The 20,876-nt window shown below is 43.9% G+C and overlaps 1 protein-coding gene across 1 annotated transcript in view; it reads right to left on the bottom strand.

Annotated features, from left to right (window-relative positions):
• Nucleotides 1–1,802: 1,802 nt before the first annotated feature.
• Nucleotides 1,803–20,876, bottom strand: part of LOC147709413 (xanthine dehydrogenase/oxidase-like) — a 1,362,843-nt gene continuing 1,343,769 nt past the window's right edge. The window contains exon 35 of the mRNA XM_086927983.1: nucleotides 1,803–2,811. Coding sequence (XP_086784109.1) covers nucleotides 2,761–2,811 — 51 coding nt within the window. The 3' untranslated portion in view covers nucleotides 1,803–2,760. The remainder of the gene's footprint in view (nucleotides 2,812–20,876) is intronic.

Raw genomic sequence — 20,876 nt, 5'->3', positions numbered from 1 at the left:
ATAGTACTTCAGCATAAGATGAGTCTTGCACCGCTTACTATTGAAGAGAGGGCGCTGCAGTTGTGTTGGAATTGGAGCCAACGCAGGGATGGATTCACTTGCCCATATGCCCCGGAGATACCGCTGAGCATGTGCACGGCCTTCCCGCATGGCGGAGACTGGACGGCACTGGCTAACTGGGAAGATTTGTGAGTGCAAGTGCCAGGAGACTTCTACAAAAACGAAGCCCTGCTTATATATTTATATATATATATATATAGCGAAAAGTCTTCAACTGCAAGAAGAACTGGGGGAACCAAACGGGGAATTCAGGTAAAGCATTTATTGACAACCAGCAAAGGCATGACACGTTTCGACGTAAATGTCTTCCTCAGATGCCTGCTAACACCATATATATATATATATACTAGCAGCCCGCCCCAGCGTTGCTTGGGGCAGAAAGGGTCTGGGGGCAGCATTGTAAGCCTCTGTGCACCGCACCCCCCCCACCGACATTGCCCAGGTCTGCATCCCTCCCGCCTCCTGCCTCCCACCTCCCGCTTTGACCCCGCCGCCTGCCGCCCCCAGCCCGACCTGACATTGAGCATTTTGCATTGAGCATAGCGCATAGCGCATAGCGCCTCCCGCCTCCCGCCTTGAGTCTCCCGCCTCGAGTCTCCCGCCTCCCGCCCGCCTCCTGCCCCGGCTTTGGAAACCCCCCCTCCCCCCAGGTCCCGATTTACCTCCCCGCGCTGCCACTGCTCCTCCACTTCTCACCGCTCCGTATTGCTGTTGCACTCCGCTCCTCCCCTCACGCAGACGCTACTCATGTCCTTGCTCTTCCTGTTGCTGTGACGCTATTCCCCTCACGCATACGTCGCGGCAGGCGCTACTTGCAAGGGAGTACTTTATTTTTATTTGTAAATATTTTAAGGAACGTTTTTTTTTTATTTTTATGTAGCCTATGTCCTTCTGCTTGCCCTGAGGTTTTCTAAGATGTCTTGGGTGTTCAGATTGGTGGTGTAGTTTTCGAGTTTACCTTGCCCAAAGGTGCAAGTTCTCTCTTTATAATAGTAGTATAGATATATATATATATATATATATATATATATATATATATATATATATATATATATATATATATATATATATATATATATATATATATATATATAATATATATATTAAAATATATTGGAATATTGCATTGGTTGTTGCAATTGAACACTCAACCCCTCTCTATACATTTATCAGCTTTCCAAAGAGTGAGCTTGACATACACATTTCTTCTGAACTCACATTACCCCTGCACTATTTTGACCCTTTATCAATTGAGAATTTATAATCAATCACTTTGCATGCTTTTTGCATATTAGTAGGTATGAATTAATGACAATTACTAAACTGACCTCCCGCTACTACTTTGGATATTTTATTCCATTCTAAATAGGAAAATAATGTGCAAAATTATTGTGCAATTATCTAGGGATGCTGACGGATTACTGACGTTTATTTAAGTCGATTATAATTCTAAAGATAGCTGGTGCAACTGTCCGTATTAACAGACAATGTAATTTTCTAAAGCCAATAGATTTGTAGTCCTACACTGTTCCTTATCATTGGTAGCTGAAACTAAAGTTGCGCCTGCCTTTGCTATACAGATGCCCTGACAAAGGCCTTCGAAATGATAGACCCCCCGCCTGATGAAGCTGTCCTCTCAGAGTAGTACCTGTCAGGCATATTTATTGATTATCTAAATGATTATGAATGCAACATATGAGTCTTAAAATGCATTATAAAAGAAACGTAAAGCCTAAGGAGTTGTCGGGGGTCACTAAAACTGTTTAATATATTTGGTTTTATGTCACATGTTTGAGATCCCAACACTACCCCATAGCATTTATAAAATGAGCAAATAAGATGTTAATTTCGCTTCAGAGGACACATCATTTAAATTTGCTAAGCTATGAAGTGTGACTTTAAAACAAATTTTGCGTGGGTAAAATTTCCATCAAACAAGTATTTGTGGGGTGGTCTTCCAGAGAGTGTCTTTGCAAAAATGTTGTCACCCAAAAGCCTACAGTTGGCATGTTTTTTTATGCACCCACACAATATCTGAGGGTAGGAGAGTATTAAGATTGACAACTTCACCCAATCCTAGTTTAGAATAGTATTTACATGAATAATAAAAGTATCAGATAGGATTACATGTTGACCAAGGATAAGAAGTGAGCCCCTATTTAGAGCAAATTATAACAGGCTCCTATGCTTGCATAAGAAACGTAGTCAAGTATATAGAAAACTTGGATTTTGCTGGTGTGGGTGGTTGAAAAAGCTTGGGGGAAGGTTAACCTTCAAATGCCAACATCGACCATATCAAGCTAGAAGAATATCAAGGGACAAAATATCAAGGGACAAAATATCGGGAAGTGTATATTTACTATTGCTAACTCCACATCTATGAACCTTGAAGATATATGCACCACTAGAGATAAAGTCTAGAGAGTTACTCTCCTGTCAATATTTTTTCTCTCTCTATTTTGTCCTCAATATTTTTTCCCACTGATATTGTGGCTTTGCTGTTCTTGGTACAAACCCTACATGAAGATTTATTGCTTTTCTGAACAAGAAGTTACAGTTGTGTGGCACTAAATATTGACCTGTTTTGAAATTGACAAGAAAAGCATATAAGTGTTTTTGTCTTTAGAAAATGTGTGACTGCCAATCTTAACTAGAGCTATTGATTTTGAAGAATGTTTCAAACATTCAGCTGAAGACTCTTCATACGGTCACATCCCAAGGTTTAAATGTTCCGGGTTCAGCAGGAGGACACTGAAGAAAAGAAAATACAAGAAATACATGAGAAGTCATTCAAGATTAAAGTGACAATGACTAGAAAAAAGTAGATGTGTTTTGGGGATTAAGTAAAACAGGTGAAGACGGTGAATCAATAGGACATCTCTAATGTACGGATTTGTGCATGGAAAAATCTGGAACTTGGCATGCAAAAGCCCATGCAATACTGAGAAATGATTGACAATGGCAGAATCTGCTCTTCCAAACTTTCATCTGAATGTCCCTTGTTTCAGCGTTGAGGTAAGAAAATGCACTGCTACTCCCTATTGGAGTGGAGGCTGTTAAATCAATGCTGAGGATTATGTGTCATGTCATTATTTGGTTCTTTTGGAAATAAGATAACAAGGGGTCGGTTGCTCTAGGCTTATGCAGAAACACTGGCAATGTGTGCATAGAACATTAGGGCCCCGATGTAGGTAAAATTGATTTACCGATTTTAAATTACCGAATTTTACCGATTCGGTAATTTAAAATCGGTAAATCAATGGGTCCGATATGTAGGTATTCCAGATGTGCTGGAATACCGAATCGGATGAATTCGGTATTTACCGATTCGGTAAATACCGAATCGGTAATGCCCATTCATTCCTATGGGCTTTGAAGCCCATAGGAATGAATGGACATTACCGATTCGGTATTTACCGAATCGGTAAATACCGAATTTCTCAAGGGTGCAGGGGGTGTCACTTTGACACCCTCTGGCACCCCCAAAACAGGCACGGGTGCCATGTGGCAGGCATACCTGCCCTAAGGGCAGGTCTGCCTGTCACATGGCATAGGTGTGCATGCACACATGTGCATGCACACCGGAATCGTTATTTTACCATCAAATAGGATTTGATGGTAAAATACCGATTCGTTAAGGCTCCTGGGACTCTGAAGAGTCCCACCTACATATGGGTGGCTCCGAATCGGTAAAATTACTGATTCGGTATTTTACCGAATCGGTAACTTTACCGAATCGGTAAAGTTACCGATTCTGTATTTTACAGAATCGGTAACTTTACCGATTCGGTAAAGTTACCGATTCGGTAAAATAGTGCACCTACATGTCAAATCATGTATACCGATCGGTAACGGCCGAAAATACCGATTTTCGGCCGTTACCGACCGACCTACATCGGGCCCTATATTCCGTAATATGTTTTTTCTGTGCCCTAAATAAGAATTAAATTGGCATAAAAAAATCATTCCATCAAACGGTAAGTCTCCTATGTATAGTTTCTGGACAGGGTACAATCTGTTGGTAAATCCGAAGTAGAAATGAAATAAACAAATACATGATACAAAAATTCAGGTCTGTGCTATTAAGTTTTTGCTTAAGTATGAAAATCTTACTGCAAAAGGTTGTGCACTCATTTTCTCATTCTCCCTGCACAGGGTCAGACAGGTCAAGGTATCTAGGAAAGTTAGTAGGTCAGCAGCAAAACATGCCACCATACTCATTACTGGGGTCTGCCACTTGATTTCCTCATCAGACATTTCTTGAGAGCAATACAGGAAGAAACACACAAACGGGAAATAACTTAATAAAAAGATGACCGTCACAAAGAGAGAAACTTGGGGGCCTATCATCAATGGACGGCGATAAATATAGCAAAGCGCGCTTACCGCTTTTTTATTCATCACCGTCTATCGCTGTAATTTATCGCCCGGTTAGCGCGTTATTAACAACGCGTATCCCCGATGCGATATAAATTCCAGCGATTGCGGGGATATCACCATTTTCCAAGGAACAACGCTGGTTTTCCAGCGATGTTCCATGGAAAACTGCAACATCCTTGATGATAGGGCTTGTGGTCTTAGCCACACAATCCACCCCCCATGTTAGGTATGCAATAGTCTAGAATTTAACAGACGTTAAATTCCAGCGTTAAGGCCCAGTAGGCACGAACAAAAATCAGCACTAAACCGGACAGGGCTTTGTTCTAAATACAGCGAGGCACTGTTAGCGATGTTTTATAATGTAGTTGTGAGGGGCACGACTACCTTGCATCTCATTAGTGATGCAAGGCGATAGGAAACCTGGTGCTAAGGCAAGGAAATATGCGCTAGCGTGTCCCTGTTAATAAAGCTGTAAAATAATCGCCGCTTTTCACCCGAAAACAGACACTAAAGCGACGATAATGTTATCGCCAGGCCTTGATAATATGCCCCTTGGTGTTGGGATTTGCAGTAAATAAAGCTGCAACTTACTGTTGTAATGTACTTTGGCAGCTTCAGCTAGAGCTGCAGATCCTTCTATGACACCTGAGAGTTCTATGGTGATATCATTGCTTTGGGCTTGGGGGATCAGCCAGTTGGAGGCTACCTGCGCATGGCACCACTGTGCTGTGGGGTTTCTCTCTGTGCTAATAAACTTCTCATCATGTTATCTTGTGTACAAGGCTCAGTTTGGTTATCTCAAGTTTGTTGACGATTAGTGAGCTTACAGAGAGAAGCGCCCCAACCATGAACCCATAGAAGCAGGGGTTTACACAGCAGTGCAGTGATGACTTCATGCCAAGTTCCAGAGTGGATTAAACAATGGTTAATGAAAGGGGAGGTAGCTGCAGTTTATCGGTTGGGAAAGCCAGCTCCAACACAAAGGAAGTCAACAAAACAGGTCCGATCGTGAAATGGCAGTGCGTACAGCAGCAGTGTAACTGTGGGAGGATTGACTATGGCTAACACTCAGAGCACTGACACACAGTTTCATTTACTGTAAAGGGAAAATCTGTCCACGGCTAACTACCACATTTGAAGAGAGTGATAAGCAGGGAGGAAAAAAACAGTTTGACAGATCTGCGAGCATGTGGCTTATCAGCGCACAGAAGATGCTCCATTTTGACAGCGCGTGATAAACAATTACGCTTCTTCGGGACAGTATGTCACCCCGTCAGTGCGTGACAGCCACAGCACGCACTTATCAGAGGACTGGGACAGTGCAGCGCCATGAAGAGAATATAAAAAGAATACTTGCGTTGCTGATTTTCTGCTCACGACTGAATCTGGAACAACATTGTTTGTTGGGAAAGAAGGGACATTGATAGACCAGACCTTTATTGGCGTCCAGCACACTCTCCTTGCAACCTGATCAGTCGTTTCCTTAAATATTCTTAATTGGTCAGACCACACTTTCCAAGCTAATCTGTTAATTGCTTAATTAAATGCATATTTCTTGTCAGGCCAGGTCTTCACACCACTTTGATATGGTACAAACACACCAGCATGAGTTATGTCATTTTTAATCAGCGAAAAGGCTGCTTGCTGTAGCTCTTAGTAATTCTCTCAGGGGCTCTGCCTTCTGTGCAAGATTTCTGTAGAACTTTGGAGTAATACTTCACTAGACCCATGAATGACCTGAGAGGGTGTCTATCATGTAGAGCCTGAGCATTCACTATAGCACTCACCAGGTTGACTTTTGGCTTCACACCATCCCTGGTTATTAAATAGCCCAAAACTCCTCCTCATGCACCAGAAACACACATTTCACTTTACGCAAAGCCAAGACAGCGTACTCAATCCGAGTTCACAACTCTTCCAAAATTCTGTTGTGTTCCAGGACATCCTCCCCAGACACCACAATATCATCCTGGACAACAACAACCTTATTAATCCCAGTAAGAATCTTAGTCATCAGCCACTGAAAAAGACTTGCAGTTCAGCATACACTAAAAGGTAGTCTGCAAAATTGAAAAGCTCCTTCAGCCATTATAAAGGATGTTAGATGCTTGGGTTCTGAATGGAGTTTAGCTTGATGGTATGCACTCCTCAAGTGAAGCTTAGAGAGATACTTTCCCCCAGACACCATTACAATTAACTCAATAATGTTGGACAAAGGAAAATTGGCCATCACCATGTTCTCATTTAGACTCCTCAAGTCAACACATATTCTGAAAGTTCCATCCGACTTCTTGGTAATAGCCACCGAAAACAACCACTAAGCCGCTTCCACAGTCTCAGCCGCCTTATCCTCCAACATCTGTTGGATTGTCTCCTTCACTTTATTTCTCGCAGTCATGGGTATCTTCCTGGCAACGTGTTTCACTGGCACAGCATTTTTTATTGACTTAATCTTGTGTATTTATTCCTAAGCCTCGCCTATCCTGTCTGCAAAAACTTCCTTATAACATGAAAAAATGTCCTTCATGACATCAACCACAACATCAGTGGATTTGCTGCCAAAATTAATATTTTTTAACTCCTGCATGCACTTTCTGACTTTACCACCACTTTTGCCATTGCCATGGCAACCTTCAATGTGGGATTTTTTGCATCCCACAATCTCTCTTTTATTTCTTTGCTGTTACATTGTACATTGATCTAATTCCTTTCATTTCTTCTGTCATCAAACCAAATTGACACTTTGCAGACAGCTCTGTTAAAAACACAACAAAATCATCAATAGACTCCTCCACACACTGTGATTTGTAGATGGAGAACTGCCTCTTTGTACACATCTTCCATTTCTTCTCCTTGGGCATTTTTGGCTGGCGGAAGATATTTGAAAACATGTTGTTCTTCCTTGCCTAGACACCCCAATAACAATGCTGTAATGTTCTAGTCATTCTCACAGTTTCGCTGTGTTCTTACATATGATTCCAAAGAGAACCCTTGTTCAAATGTGAGGTGGCAGTTACTTGCTGTAGAAGTCAGTTGCTGCGCAGCACCTGTACTACAATTAAACTTCAACTTACCTTTCATCTCAACCTGTGTGGACATTATCACTACAAAAAACGTGGCGACGATGTACAGGTGTATGCAGGACCCACAAAGAAAAAAAAAGCAGGTACCTGAGAATCATCATCGTGTAGAGCTTCGATCGAGCGGTCTGTTTCCTCAAAGTTAAAAGAAGAGATAAGTGCTCATCATTGAAAGACGCAACAGAGTTATTTTCAAATAAGTTACTGTTTTCTTGTTTTTAAAGGCAGCAGCGAGAGAGAAATTGAAGGGGAGAGCTTTGGGTGATTTTGACGTCATTACGCCGATACACGAGTCAGCCTTCCATTTGTTTATAGCAGCCATCTTGATGGTATAAGCGCAAGGAGATTGACGTACGTGGCGTTACGAATGACATAAAAAATGTCAGTGCCATCTTTAGTGTGGGTGCGGCCTTTAATCAATAACTCTGGTGCCATTTTAGTGTCGGAAGTATCGTTGTACAATAACTGTGTGATCCGCCACTGTTAAAAGTGAATATACACGAAGACGAACATCTTGTAGACATCAAGTATTGGTACGTTATCGGTGACACGCACACCAAGCAGTCTGATCCGTCACTGTCCAAGGTGTATAAACACAAAGATGAACATCGTATAGTCATCAAGGGTGCGTGCGTTATCGGTGACAAGTCAAATACATTTCAATTTACGATGGAATATGGAGTAAGGTATTAGTACAGTTTAAGGAACAATTGTACTGCGTGTTTATTGCCAGTGACACGCACACCTTTACAAGTACAGTCCTCCCTAATTGAACATAAAGAGTAATCCAGTTAAAATAAAAAAAAAAAAAAAAAAAATATATATATATATATATATATATATATATATATACATACATATCTATATATTATTTTTCATGACTATATTCTAGCGTGCACTCGGTGACACGCACACCTTTTGGTGATTATTCTTGGAAGTTAAACAAAAGTAACATATAGAGACACACATAGTTTCCATTTTAGTACTTTTTGTTTTTAAAAAAAAATTTACTGATGAGAAACTCCTTTCTCGTTTGAGCATGGTCAGTTGATGTGATGCATTTCAATTAGAAAATGTTCATGTGTCACATACAAGTTTAACTATTTAATTGACTAGTATTCTATTGTAGTTTGGTTTCTAGCAAAGTCGAAATTTGTTTAAAATTTTACAGCTTTACATTCAATACAATGTATATTCAATTATTGTAAGCTGATAGTGTTAAAAAAAAGTATAGTAGTCATATCCTCAGGATATTTGTCAAAAGGTAAACATGCAGGCTGTTTCTCCACCCCCGCCCTTTCTTGAGACGCCAGGTGAACCTCCAATAGCTTGGAAAAAATGGTATGATGCTTTTATTACCTATCTTTGGGCAATTGGAGCGTTTTACGCTATAGAGCTGAGAGAAAAAAATATTTTTTGTTGAATGCACTTGGGTTCAAAAGGAGATCTATATTTAAACACTTGCCACCTTTAGTGCGTGCTCCAGAAGAAGAAGACATTGATGAATTCGTAGAGACAGTAAAGATGTTGGAATTGCGTTTTGACATACAACCTAGCTTGGTTGTAGTTAGGCACTAGTTTTTCAAGTGAGAACAGAGACATGGGGAGAATGTAGAAGATTTTATTCCTGCTTTGCGAATGTTAAGTGCGGAATGCCAGTTTGAAGCATTTGGACATCAACTGATTAGAGATCAGTATATTTGTAAGTGCACGGACAAAAGCATTCAACAGAAGCTTCTCTCTTTAGGTAATCCGTCCCTTGAAGAGACTATACGTATTGCAAAAAGCACTGAGTTTTCCAAATCGTCTGTCAAAGAACTAGATGAAAAGGTATCTTCAACACCACCTAAGGATGATTTGTTAATGTTGTGAAGTCTAAAGAAGCAAAAAAGGACATGATTACACGTTCTGAGAACACATTTTTCAAGCAAACTAATATTTGTTTTAAATGTGAAAATTATCCACATTTCAGATCAGGACGTCCTTGTCCTGCTAAAGATGTCACTTGTAGATTGTGTGGAAAGTTGGGAAACTTTGCAAAAGTTTGTCTGAATGTGAAGCGTAATTTTTCGCATTTTCAAGATAACAAACAAAGCATGGGCACTCATTCTTTGTTGCAAATGTGTCTGTATCTGATTATAAACAGGATGACTTTAGTAACATCCAAGATGATTTAAGAGACATGGTTGTTGTGGTTGGAGACTTGTGTGATGATTCTGACTCATCTTCTGAATATGTTGATCCCTACATTGATATTGGAATTGTTGATAAGATAAGAAGTTTTTATGCCAGTTGACTCTGGAGCGAGGATAACTATGTTAAAACAAGAATTGTTTCATGAAGTTTGGGGTGGTCGTGAATTAAAACCACCAGATAGATCTCCTGTTTCATATGAGGGTAGAAAAATTGAGCTTGCAGGGTATTTTGAAGACACACTTGAATTTAGAGGGCCGAAGATTTTTGGAAAAGTATATATTGCCATCAAAGGATTAAATATTCTTGGGTGGTTTCACCAGGGTCTCTTTAAGATGGTACTTAGGCCAGGCACTAAGGATCCTGTGTCTGTGGTGCATACAGATGATTTTGTGGACAAACTAGTGGAACGTTTTCCGTCTGTTCTTGGTGATGAACTTGGAGAAGTTAAAGGGTTTAATCATACTATCAGAGTCAAAGACAGTGCTATACCAGTTAAACATAGGATGAGAAACGTATTATGTAGTGTGAGGGACCAGTTGGAACAACAGAAACTTAACAGTCTTTGCAAGAAGGGGATAATTGAGCCAATAGAATCCTCTCTTTGGCTTTCTCCCTTGGTTGTCGCCAAGAAAAGAAAATGGCGATCTTCGCGTCTGCATTGGTTTACGCTGACTTAATAAGAATATCTGGGTGGATTCACACCCTCTCCCTAAAATACCTGATATGTTTTCTCTGATAAATGGTTCAAAATGGTTTAGCAAGCTGGATTTAGCTTCGGCTTATCATCAGGTTGTTTTAGATCCCTCATCCAGGCATCTCACTGCTTTTGTATCTTCCATTGGTTCTTTTCAGTACTGTCGCATGCCATTTGGATTGGCCTCTGCGGCAGCAATCTTTCAGAGAATTATGTCTAATCTGTTAAAAAATATAAAAGGGGTGGTTGTTTTTCAGGACGACGTGTTAGTTAATGGTACGACATGTGAATTACACGATAAAATAATGTTTCAAGTACTAGAAGCTTTACGGGATGGTGGTGTTGTTTTCAAGAAAGAAAAGTGTGTTTTCAGGGCTCAGAAAGTGGAATATCTTGGTCATGTTTTGTCAGAGCAAGGTGTACAACCAAGGCCAGGATTAGTCAAGGCTGTAGTGGATAGTTCTCCTCCCAAAGAAAATAAAGTTTCATTGGTCTATGTGAGTTCTACTCATGGTTTACACCAGATTATGCCTCAAGAGTACAACCTTTATCCAATATGCTCAAGAGAGATGTTCCTTTTATTTGGGATGTTCACTGTGATTCTGTTTTTTCATGGATTATGCAGCAGTTAGTCAGCACAAAAGTACTTAAGCCTTTTGATCCCAATGTTATGTACACCATTACACTGGATGTTAGTGGCATAGGTTTGGGAGCTGTTCCCACCCAGAATGTCAATGGAATTGAACATACTTTAGGTTATGCTTCTAGGGTACAGCGTAGTTCGGAGTTCAACTTTGCGGTGATTGAAATGGAATTGTTGGCGTGTTGGTGGGCCATAAGAAAGTTCAGTCCTTACATTTGGGGTAAACATTTCCAATTGAGAACTGATCACAGTCCTTTAGTTTCCATTCTTTCTTGGGATAAATTGAAAGAGCATACCCCAAGAATCTTTCGTTTATCTACTAAGTTGTGACAGTATGATTTATAAATAACATATATTCCTGGAAACAAGAACGTGAGGGCTGATTATTTTTCTAAACATCCTATGGAGTCTGAAAGTGAAAATGATTGTGATGAGGATTACGATGAAGAATGTATTGCTGCTTCTCTTGGTTTGGATGACATGTGTTCCATTAGTAAAGCTGAATGGAGAGAGCAACTTTCCAAGGATGTCCTTCTTGGTGAAGTCATTAATTGTGTGAGAAATGGTGGCCAAGAGAGAAGAATGCTCATTTTTCTTTGCAAACCTTAGTGAAAGTTGGTCATGAACTTTCGGTTGAGGGAGGACTCTTAGTAATTGGTGATAGATTAATACCTCCAGATGTACTTAGAGTCAGGATTGTCAAAGGAGCACACAAAAGTTATTTAGGTAAGACCCTCACAAAGAGAAGGGTTCATGAACATTTCTGGTGGCCACAAATGCATAAGGATGTCGATATGGTTGTTGAAGAATGTGTGGTATGTTTTAATGCTGAGAAGAGTTTAAAAGTTCGTTCAACTCCTCTTTAACCTATTGAACTTCCTGACAGACCTTGGGAAAATTTGGTATTGATTTGGTTGTACCATTTTATATTTTCCCGTCCTCTTCTAGGTTTGCTATAGTCGCCATGGATTATTACTCTAAATGGCCAGAAGTATGTTTCATTTGCAAACAAAATTCAAGAAATGTCATTGATTTTTTGAAAGATCTCTTTTTGCGTGAAGGTTTCCCATCTACAATTGTGAGTGACAATGGGGTGCAATTTGTCAGTCAAGAGTTCAATAGTTTTTTATGCCAAAGTGGAATAAGACATTCCAAAAGTGCTCTCTATCACCCACAAACCAATGGGCTGGTGGAGCGCATGAATAGAGTGTTAAACAATTGTGTGCAATGGGCTCTTGCTGAGAAGTGTAATGTGCAAAATGTGGTTAGATCCATGTTATGGTTCTATCGCACCACACCCCATTTATCCACAAAAGTGTCGCCTTATGAACTTTTGCGAGGAAGAAAGCCTTGTTCAAAGATCTTTCCTGGATGGATGTCCCAATGGGTAAAATTGAATTCTATGGAAAATGTGGATGAGCTAGTGAGACACAATATCACACAGGCCCAAGCTAAACAAAAATTGTATTTTGACTCAAAGGAAAAGAGCCATCACACAATCTTTTGTTGTTGGTGACAAAGTTTGCATTAAAATACCTGTCCACAGAAGTAAAGAAAGCTTTAAATTCTTTGAGCCTTTCACTGTGGATAAAGTTTGTGGAAATGCTGTAAGAGTTAACTTTAAGAACTGGTGGAATGTTGCTAGAGTAGTTAAAGTTACTAGTCAGACCAGTCATACTTCTGACACTGTTGGAGATAAAGATTCATCCTGTACTTCTGATACAGTTGGTGGAAAAGATTCATTCTTTTCATCTTCTTTTTTTCCCTCTAAGGAGGGTTTACGCAGGAGTAGTCGTCAATGTTTTATTCCTGCCAGGTATCGTTAATATGTTTATTTCACATTTTCGCATTTGCATGTATTTGAATATGTTTTATTGTTTGGAAAGTAATCTCTATTTTCTTGTTTGAACTAGTGTTATCTTTTTGTTAGTTTTTCTTCTCCTTTTCATTTTTTTATTTATTTTTGTTTTAATATTTATTGTGGAGAAGAGGATAATGTAATGTTGTAGTCATTCTTGGAATGCCAGTTTCGCTGTGTTCTTACATATGATTCCAAAAAGAACCCTTGTTCAAATGTGAGGTGTCAGTTACTTGCTGTAGAAGTCAGCTGCTGCGCAGCACCTGTGCTACAATTAAACTTCAACTTACCTTTCATTTCAACCTGTGTGGACATTATCACTACAAATGCTTTTTTCCTGAATACTGGAAATTTGGATCCATCTGTGGCTAAAAGATAATTTTCAAAGCAGGGAATCCAGTCCTCCCACTCAATAGGTGGATCGCCTGGCATCATTAAGAAAGGAGGAGGTGTAACAATAGCTGTGTTTACACTAATTTTCGTCAGAAGTTATATATTTAACCTTTTTCATACTAGAATTCCTCACAAAGTGGCAGTGCAGTACAACTATTGTCACAGTGGAGGCAAGTGCGATAGGGATAGCGGCAGTCTTAGTACAGGTGTAGGTTAAGGTGGAAAGAAATATAGCTTTCGCTTCATGTTCTCTGACTGAAGCGGAGCGGAGCTATTCCGTAATTGAATGGGAAGCATTAGCTGCTGCCTGGGCAACACATTTTTTCAGGGTGTTGTGTGGAAACACGTTCTCCTTGAGAAAGGATCATAAACCTCTTCTCAAAGTTTTGGGTCCCGGTGGTATAAAAGAATTGTTCAGGGAGGGTAGCGAGATTGGCGGTTAGACTGCAGGAATTCAATTGCAGGGTGGAATAGGTTTCAGAATGGAGAAATAGGGTGGCTGATTGCCTTTCTAGGTGGTCTGATAAAGCTGCGGAAGTGAGGAAGGTGGTGACGAAGAAGGTTCGGGCTAGTCTAGATGATGTCATAGAAGGTTTTGGAAGTTCGATTTAAAAAAAAGAATGGGGGGAGGCAAGATGGCGTCCACGCTGGACGTATGAGCAAGCTGCTGCTGCCGGACCTCACGGGACGATAGGCTGCTCGAATAAGGAGCGGGCGGAGGAGACTATCTGAACATCGTTTTCGTTCTCGGTGCTTAATTCTGTTTGAGCAGGGTTCGATAAAAACATTTTTACTGGTGTCAATGCGGTGGTTGTGGGAGGCAGCAGCAAGCGGATCCGGACTATGGAGCCTGCGGTGCTATCAGTGGGCGGCGCTTTGGAGGCAGTTCACTCGGCTCACCTGGTCAGGAGCTGACGGCGCGGCCCCTGGGAGTTGCGGTGTGGCCGTTGGAGACGCGAGTGCTGTGGAGGGAGCGCAGGAAGGAGCAATGGCTCCTAAAGGTCAAAAAGGACGTGGACAGGGACAGTGGCATCACTAGGGTTGGTGTCACCCGGTGCGGGTAACTCATGGTGTCACCCCCTCACGACTTACCACATGGACCACCTTTGTCAGAAATGTACGGCGCTAGGTACTGTCTTACTCCCTCTAGCTCCCTCTGTCTGTCTCCCTCTCTCTCTGTCTTACTCCCTCTAGCGCCCTCTCAGTCTGTCTTACTCCCTCTCCCTGTCTTACTCCCTCTAGCTCCCTCTCTCTGTCTCCCTCTAGCTCCCTCACTCTCTCTCTTACTGCTTCTAGCTCCCTCTCTCTCTGTCTTACTCCCTCTAGCTCCATCTCTCTCTGTCCTACTCCCTCTAGCTCCCTCTCTCTCTGTCCTACTCCCTCTAGCTCCCTCTATCTGTCTTATCCCTCTAGCTCCTGCTCTCTCTCTCTTACTCCCTCTAGCTCCCGCTCTCTCTCTCTCTTACTCCCTCGAGCTCCCGCTCTCTCTCTTACTCCCTCTAGCTCCCTCTCTCTCTTACTCCCTCTAGCTCCCTCTCTCTCTGTCTTGCTCCCTCTAGCTCCCCCTCTCTGTTTTACTCCCTCTAGCTCCCTCTCTCTCTCTGTCTTGCTCCCTCTGGCTCCCTCTCTCTGTCTTACTCCCTCTAGCTTCGTCTCTCTCTCTTACTCCCTCTAGCCCTCTCTCTCTTACTCCCTCTAGCTCCTCTCTCTCTCTTACTCCCTCTAGCCCCCTCCCTCTCTGTCTTGCTCCCTCTAGGTCTCTCTCTCTCTGTCTTACTCCCTCTAGCTCCCTCTCACTCTGTCTTGCTCCCTCTAGGTCTCTCTCTCTCTGTCTTACTCCCTCGAGCTCCCTCTCACTCTGTCTTGCTCCCTCTAGCCCCCTCTCTCTCTCTTACTCCCTCTAGCTCCCTCTCTCTGTCATACACCCTCTAGCTCACTCTCTCTATGTCATACTCCCTCTAGCTCCCTCTCTCTGTCTAGCTCCCTCTCTCTCTGTCTTACTCCCTCTAGCTCCCTCCCTCTCTGTCTTACTCCCTCTCCCTCTGTCTTACTCCCTCTAGCTCCCTCTCTCTGTCTCCCTCTAGCTCCCTCACTCTCTCTCTTACTGCTTCTAGCTCCCTCTCTCTCTGTCTTACTCCCTCTAGCTCCCTCTCTCTCTGTCCTACTCCCTCTAGCTCCCTCTCTCTCTGTCCTACTCCCTCTAGCTCCCTCTCTCTGTCTTATCCCTCTAGCTCCTGCTCTCTCTCTCTTACTCCCTCTAGCTCCCGCTCTCTCTCTCTCTTACTCCCTCTAGCTCCCGCTCTCTCTCTTACTCCCTCTAGCTCCCTCTCTCTCTTACTCCCTCTAGCTCCCTCTCTCTCTGTATTGCTCCCTCTAGCTCCCCCTCTCTGTTTTACTCCCTCTCTCTGTCTTGCTCCCTCTGGCTCCCTCTCTCTGTCTTACTCCCTCTAGCTTTGTCTCTCTCTCTTACTCCCTCTAGCCCTCTCTCTCTTACTCCCTCTAGCTCCTCTCTCTCTCTTACTCCCTCTAGCCCCCTCTCTCTCTGTCTTGCTCCCTCTAGGTCTCTCTCTCTCTGTCTTACTCCCTCTAGCTCCCTCTCACTCTGTCTTGCTCCCTCTAGGTCTCTCTCTCTCTGTCTTACTCCCTCGAGCTCCCTCTCACTCAGTCTTGCTCCCTCTAGCCCCCTCTCTCTCTCTTACTCCCTCTAGCTCCCTCTCTCTGTCATGCACCCTCTAGCTCACTCTCTCTATGTCTTACTCCCTCTAGCTCCCTCTCTCTGTCTAGCTCTCTCTCTCTGTGTCTTATATCCTCTAGCTCCCTCTCTCAGTCTAGCTCCCTCCCTCTCTCTCTTACTCCCTCTAGCTCCCTCTCTCTCTGTCTTGCTCCCTCTAGCTCCCCCTCTCTGTTTTACTCCCTCTAGCTCCCTCTCTCTCTCTCTGTCTTGCTCCCTCTGGCTCCCTCTCTCTGTCTTACTCCCTCTAGCTTTGTCTCTCTCTCTCTTACTCCCTCTAGCCCCCTCTCTCTTACTCCCTCTAGCTCCCCTCTCTCTCTTACTCCCTCTAGCCCCCTCTCTCTCTGTCTTGCTCCCTCTAGGTCTCTCTCTCTCTCTGTCTTACTCCCTCTAGCTCCCTCTCACTCTGTCTTGCTCCCTCTAGGTCTCTCTCTCTCTGTCCTACTCCCTCGAGCTCCCTCTCACTCTGTCTTGCTCCCTCTAGCCCCCTCTCTCTCTCTTACTCCCTCTAGCTCCCTCTCTCTGTCATGCACCCTCTAGCTCACTCTCTCTATGTCTTACTCCCTCTAGCTCCCTCTCTCTGTCTAGCTCCCTCTCTCTCTGTCTTACTCCCTCTAGCTCCCTCCCTCTCTGTCTTACTCCCTCTAGCTCTCTCTCTCTCTCTGTCTTATACCCTCTAGCTCCCTCTCTCTCCCTCTCTTACTCCCTTTAGCTCCCTCTCCCTCTGTCTTGCTCCCTCTAGCTCCCTCTCTCTCTATCTTAATCCCTCTAGCTCCCTCTCTGTCTAGCTACCTCTCTCCCTGTCTTACTTCCTCTAGCTCCCTCTGTCTCCCTCTCTGTCTTACTCCATCTAGCCCCCCCTCTCTCTGTCCTAATCCCTCTAGCTCCCTTTCTCTCTATCTTACTCCCTCTAGCTCCCTCTCTCTGTCTAGCTCCCTCTCTCTCTGTTTGCTCCCTCTAGCTCCCTCTTTCTCTGTCTTACTCCCTCTAGCCCCCTCTCTCTCTGTCTTGCTCCCTCCAGCTCCCTTTCTCTCTATCTTACTCCCTCTAGCTCCCTCTCTCTGTCTAGCTCCCTTTCTCTCTATCTTACTCCCTCTGTCTCCCTCTCTCTGTCTTACTCCCTCTAGCTCCCTTTCTCTCTGTCTTTCTCACTCTAGCTCCCTCTCTCTCTGTCTTTATCACTCTAGCTCTCTCTGTCTTACTCACTCTAGCTCCCTCTCTCTCTCTGTCTTACTCTCTCTAGCTCCCTCTCTCTCTATTGCTCCCTCTCTGTCTTGCTCTCTCTAGCGCCCTCTCTCTGTCTTACTCCCTCTAGCTCCCTCTCTCTGTCTTACTTCCTCTAGCTTCCTCTCTCTATGTCTAGCTCCCTCTAGCTCCCTCTCTCTCTGTCTTACTCCCTCTAGCTCCCTCTCTCTCTGTCTAGCTCCCTCTCTCTCTCTCTGTCTTACTCCGTCTAGCTCCCTCTGTCTCCCTCTCTCTCTGTCTTACTCCCTCTAGCTCCCTCTCTCTCTGTCTTGCTCCCTCTAGCTCCCTCTCTCTTATTCCCTCTAGCTCCCCCTCTCTCTGTCTTGCTCTCTCCAGCTCCCTTTCTCTCTATCTTACTCCCTCTAGCTCCCTCTCTCTGTCTAGCTCCCTTTCTCTCTATCTTACTCCCTCTGTCTCCCTCTCTCTGTCTTACTCCCTCTAGCTCCCTTTCTCTCTGTCTTTCTCACTCTAGCTCCCTCTCTCTCTGTCTTTATCACTCTAGCTCTCTCGGTCTTACTCACTCTAGCTCCCTCTCTCTCTCTCTCTGTCTTACTCTCTCTAGCTCCCTCTCTCTCTTTGTTACTCCCTATTGCTCCCTCTCTGTCTTGCTCTCTCTAGCGCCCTCTCTCTGTCTTACTCCCTCTAGCTCCCTCTCTCTGTCTTACGTCCTCTAGCTCCCTCTCTCTATGTCTTGCTCCCTCTAGCTCCCTCTCTCTCTGTCTTACTCCCACTAGCCCCCTCTCTCTGTCTAGCTCCCTCGCTCTCTGTCTTACTCACTCTAGCTCCCTCTCTCTCTCTGTCTTACTCTCTCTAGCACCCTCTCTATCTTTGTTACTCCCCCTTGCTCCCTCTGTCTTGCTCTCTCTAGCGCCCTCTCTCTGTCTTACTCCCTCTAGCTCCCTCTCTCTGTCTTACTTCCTCTAGCTCCCTCTCTCTATGTCTTGCTCCCTCTAGCTCCCTCTCTCTCTGTCTTACTCCCACTAGCCCCCTCTCTCTGTCTAGCTCCCTCGCTCTCTGTCTTACTCACTCTAGCTCCCTCTCTCTCTCTGTCTTACTCTCTCTAGCTCCCTCTCTCTCTTTGTTACTCCCTCTTGCTCCCTCTCTGTCTTGCTCTCTCTAGCGCCCTCTCTCTGTCTTACTTCCTCTAGCTCCCTCTCTCTATGTCTTGCTCCCTCTAGCTCCCTCTCTCTCTGTCTTACTCCCACTAGCCCCCTCTCTCTGTCTAGCTCCCTCCCTCTCTGTCTTACTCCCTCTGTCTCCCCCTCTCTCTGTATTACTCCCTCTAGCTCCCTCTGTCTCTCTCTCTCTCTCTTACTCCATCTGTCTTCCTTGGATTTGTATAAACAAGAGTGCGAGCAACAGGTGGTACTGTAGTGAAGAGCAAGCTGAAATTTGGAACTGGTTCACTGGAAAACTGAAGACTGTGCAAGATACTGAAAAATAGGAAACCATGCACCCTCAGATGAGCTAGGCTGCTATAGAGTTGCCTTGTGAGCAAAGAAAATTGCAGTCAAGCATTGCAGATCTCCTGCGAGACACTGGCGAGTGTGAACAGCATGAGGAACAAGCTTGCACAGGGAGCGACAGTAAAGGTGAGAGCAGAGGCGAGGCTGCAGTGCAGATTGGTGTCACCCCATGTGTTGGTGTCACCTGGTGCGGTCCGCACCCCCTCACCCCCCTAGTGACGCCACTGGACAGGGAAATGCTCCCCCCGACGCACAGTGTGGACAAGAGGCCCTGAGCGCTGTGAAGGCTGCCGCTGCTGCACGAACTGATACATGCAGTTAGGATTCAGAAAAAACAGTAAGAGTGGCGACTCGAGGTAAAGAAACTGTGGAAGTAAATGCTGTTAAACATCCAAAGGGGATCCCGGAATTATTTTCATCTATGAAGCAAAAGGAAAAACAGGATCTACTAAGTTCTGATAAACCCGGGCAGAGTGCTGTTGAAATGACTGCTGAAATGACTTTAACAGTGAATGGGGGGACTGACGCTGGGCAGACAAGTGAGAGTGGGGAATTGGCAGTAGATGGGGCTCAGGGAACTGAGACAGTGAGTGGTTTGGAGAGTGGCTTGGAGAATGTGAGCGACTCAGCTACTGCTCAGAGTAATGCTGAAGTAATAAATGCTACAGTTCTACATGAGAGTGAACTAGAACTGCTCCCAGACCCTGAGCTAATTACTAACCCGACTACCCAGACTATTCAGACTCTGCTGAACATGGAGGGCCCCTTGACAGAGGGGGCTTCGAAGGGAGGGCCTCACATGACCCATTGGTCCCTAATGTTACCGAATCCGATTCTGCTGATTTCTTTTCTCTTTCAGAGCAATCTATGTCTTCCTCCGAAGACCTTGCACAGCAATATGCTACGTACATGAGTATGGAGAACGGCAGCATTCATAGTAGTTTTGATTTGGAAGGCTCTGACCCTCCTACTGTTCGTAGACTCCAATTAAATCAGAATGGAGCAACAAAAATAGGAGAAACAGAAAATGAAGCAGACGCTATGGCAGCCCCATTGGGGGTGGAGGAGCCGTCAGAAGAGATATCATTAGAGCTGATTTACAAGACCATGTTGCAGCATAGGCATGAATCTCGTGAAGACAGTCTGAGAGTGCAGAATTTGTGCAAGAAACTCCAGAATTCAGTCAGGCATCTTGCCAAGTCACACTCAGAGTTTGTTGAGAGAGCTAATGAAGCCGAGGCCCGCATATCCACTCTCGAGGATGAACTGGTCCAACAAAAGAAAGTAATTGAACTACAACTTGCTCACAAGGAGGATATCAACTGGAAACTGATTGACCTAGAAAATCGGTCACGTAGAAATAACTTAAGATTTTTGCAGATTCCGGAGGGCAAGAGGGGTCAGATCCTAGAGGATTCATAATCGAACTGTTAAAAAAGCCTTTTCAGAATCTAGTAGGTGGTATTGGGACAGGGAGGTGGAGCGGGTATACCGGTTTCCATTTAACATCAGAGCTAATCAAGGAGACCAGAAACCAAGAGCTATATTAGTTGCATTTAATAGCTTTTTGGCCCGTGAAGAAATTTTTATGAAAGCACGGCCAGATAAAAAGAGAAGTGGGCTTGGCTGTGATTTTTTTGTCCGCCCTGATCTTTGTAAGCAGTCAGTTGACTTACGATGGCAGCTCCGACAAACTATACCAGAATTCCAAGCCAAGGGTGCACAGGCGTTCTTGCTGTTTCCAGCCAAAATGAAAGTTGTTTTTAAGGAGCGTACCCATTACTTTATGACTGCCTTAGCCGCTAAGGAATTTTTGTGTAAAATGTAATTAGTATAGATTCTTAAACCTGTAGGTTATTTGTTTATGTTCGGGTACTCTCTTGCCTATGATTTGCTTCTCCTTGAGTAGCAATGGAATTTCTCTTTTCTTGGTTTCTAAATTTTTGCAGTACAATGCCCCGTGGGGAAAAGCAGGAGGTTGTGGGTAGGCTCGCATCTAAAGGACCATAAGTCCTAAAGCCTCTATTCAGGGTTGGGGGGGGTGTTAGATGGGTGGGGGGGGTGCACGGGGGGTTAGGTATAGGAAGGGTAGGGGTTGGGTGGAAGCATGAGGGGGGTGTGGGAAAAAGG

This window comes from Lissotriton vulgaris, chromosome 6, assembly GCF_964263255.1.
Source record: "Lissotriton vulgaris chromosome 6, aLisVul1.2, whole genome shotgun sequence".
NCBI classification, from domain to species: domain Eukaryota; kingdom Metazoa; phylum Chordata; class Amphibia; order Caudata; family Salamandridae; genus Lissotriton; species Lissotriton vulgaris.
Note: the sequence above shows the minus strand (reverse complement) of the source record. Positions and strands in the feature narration are given on the sequence as shown.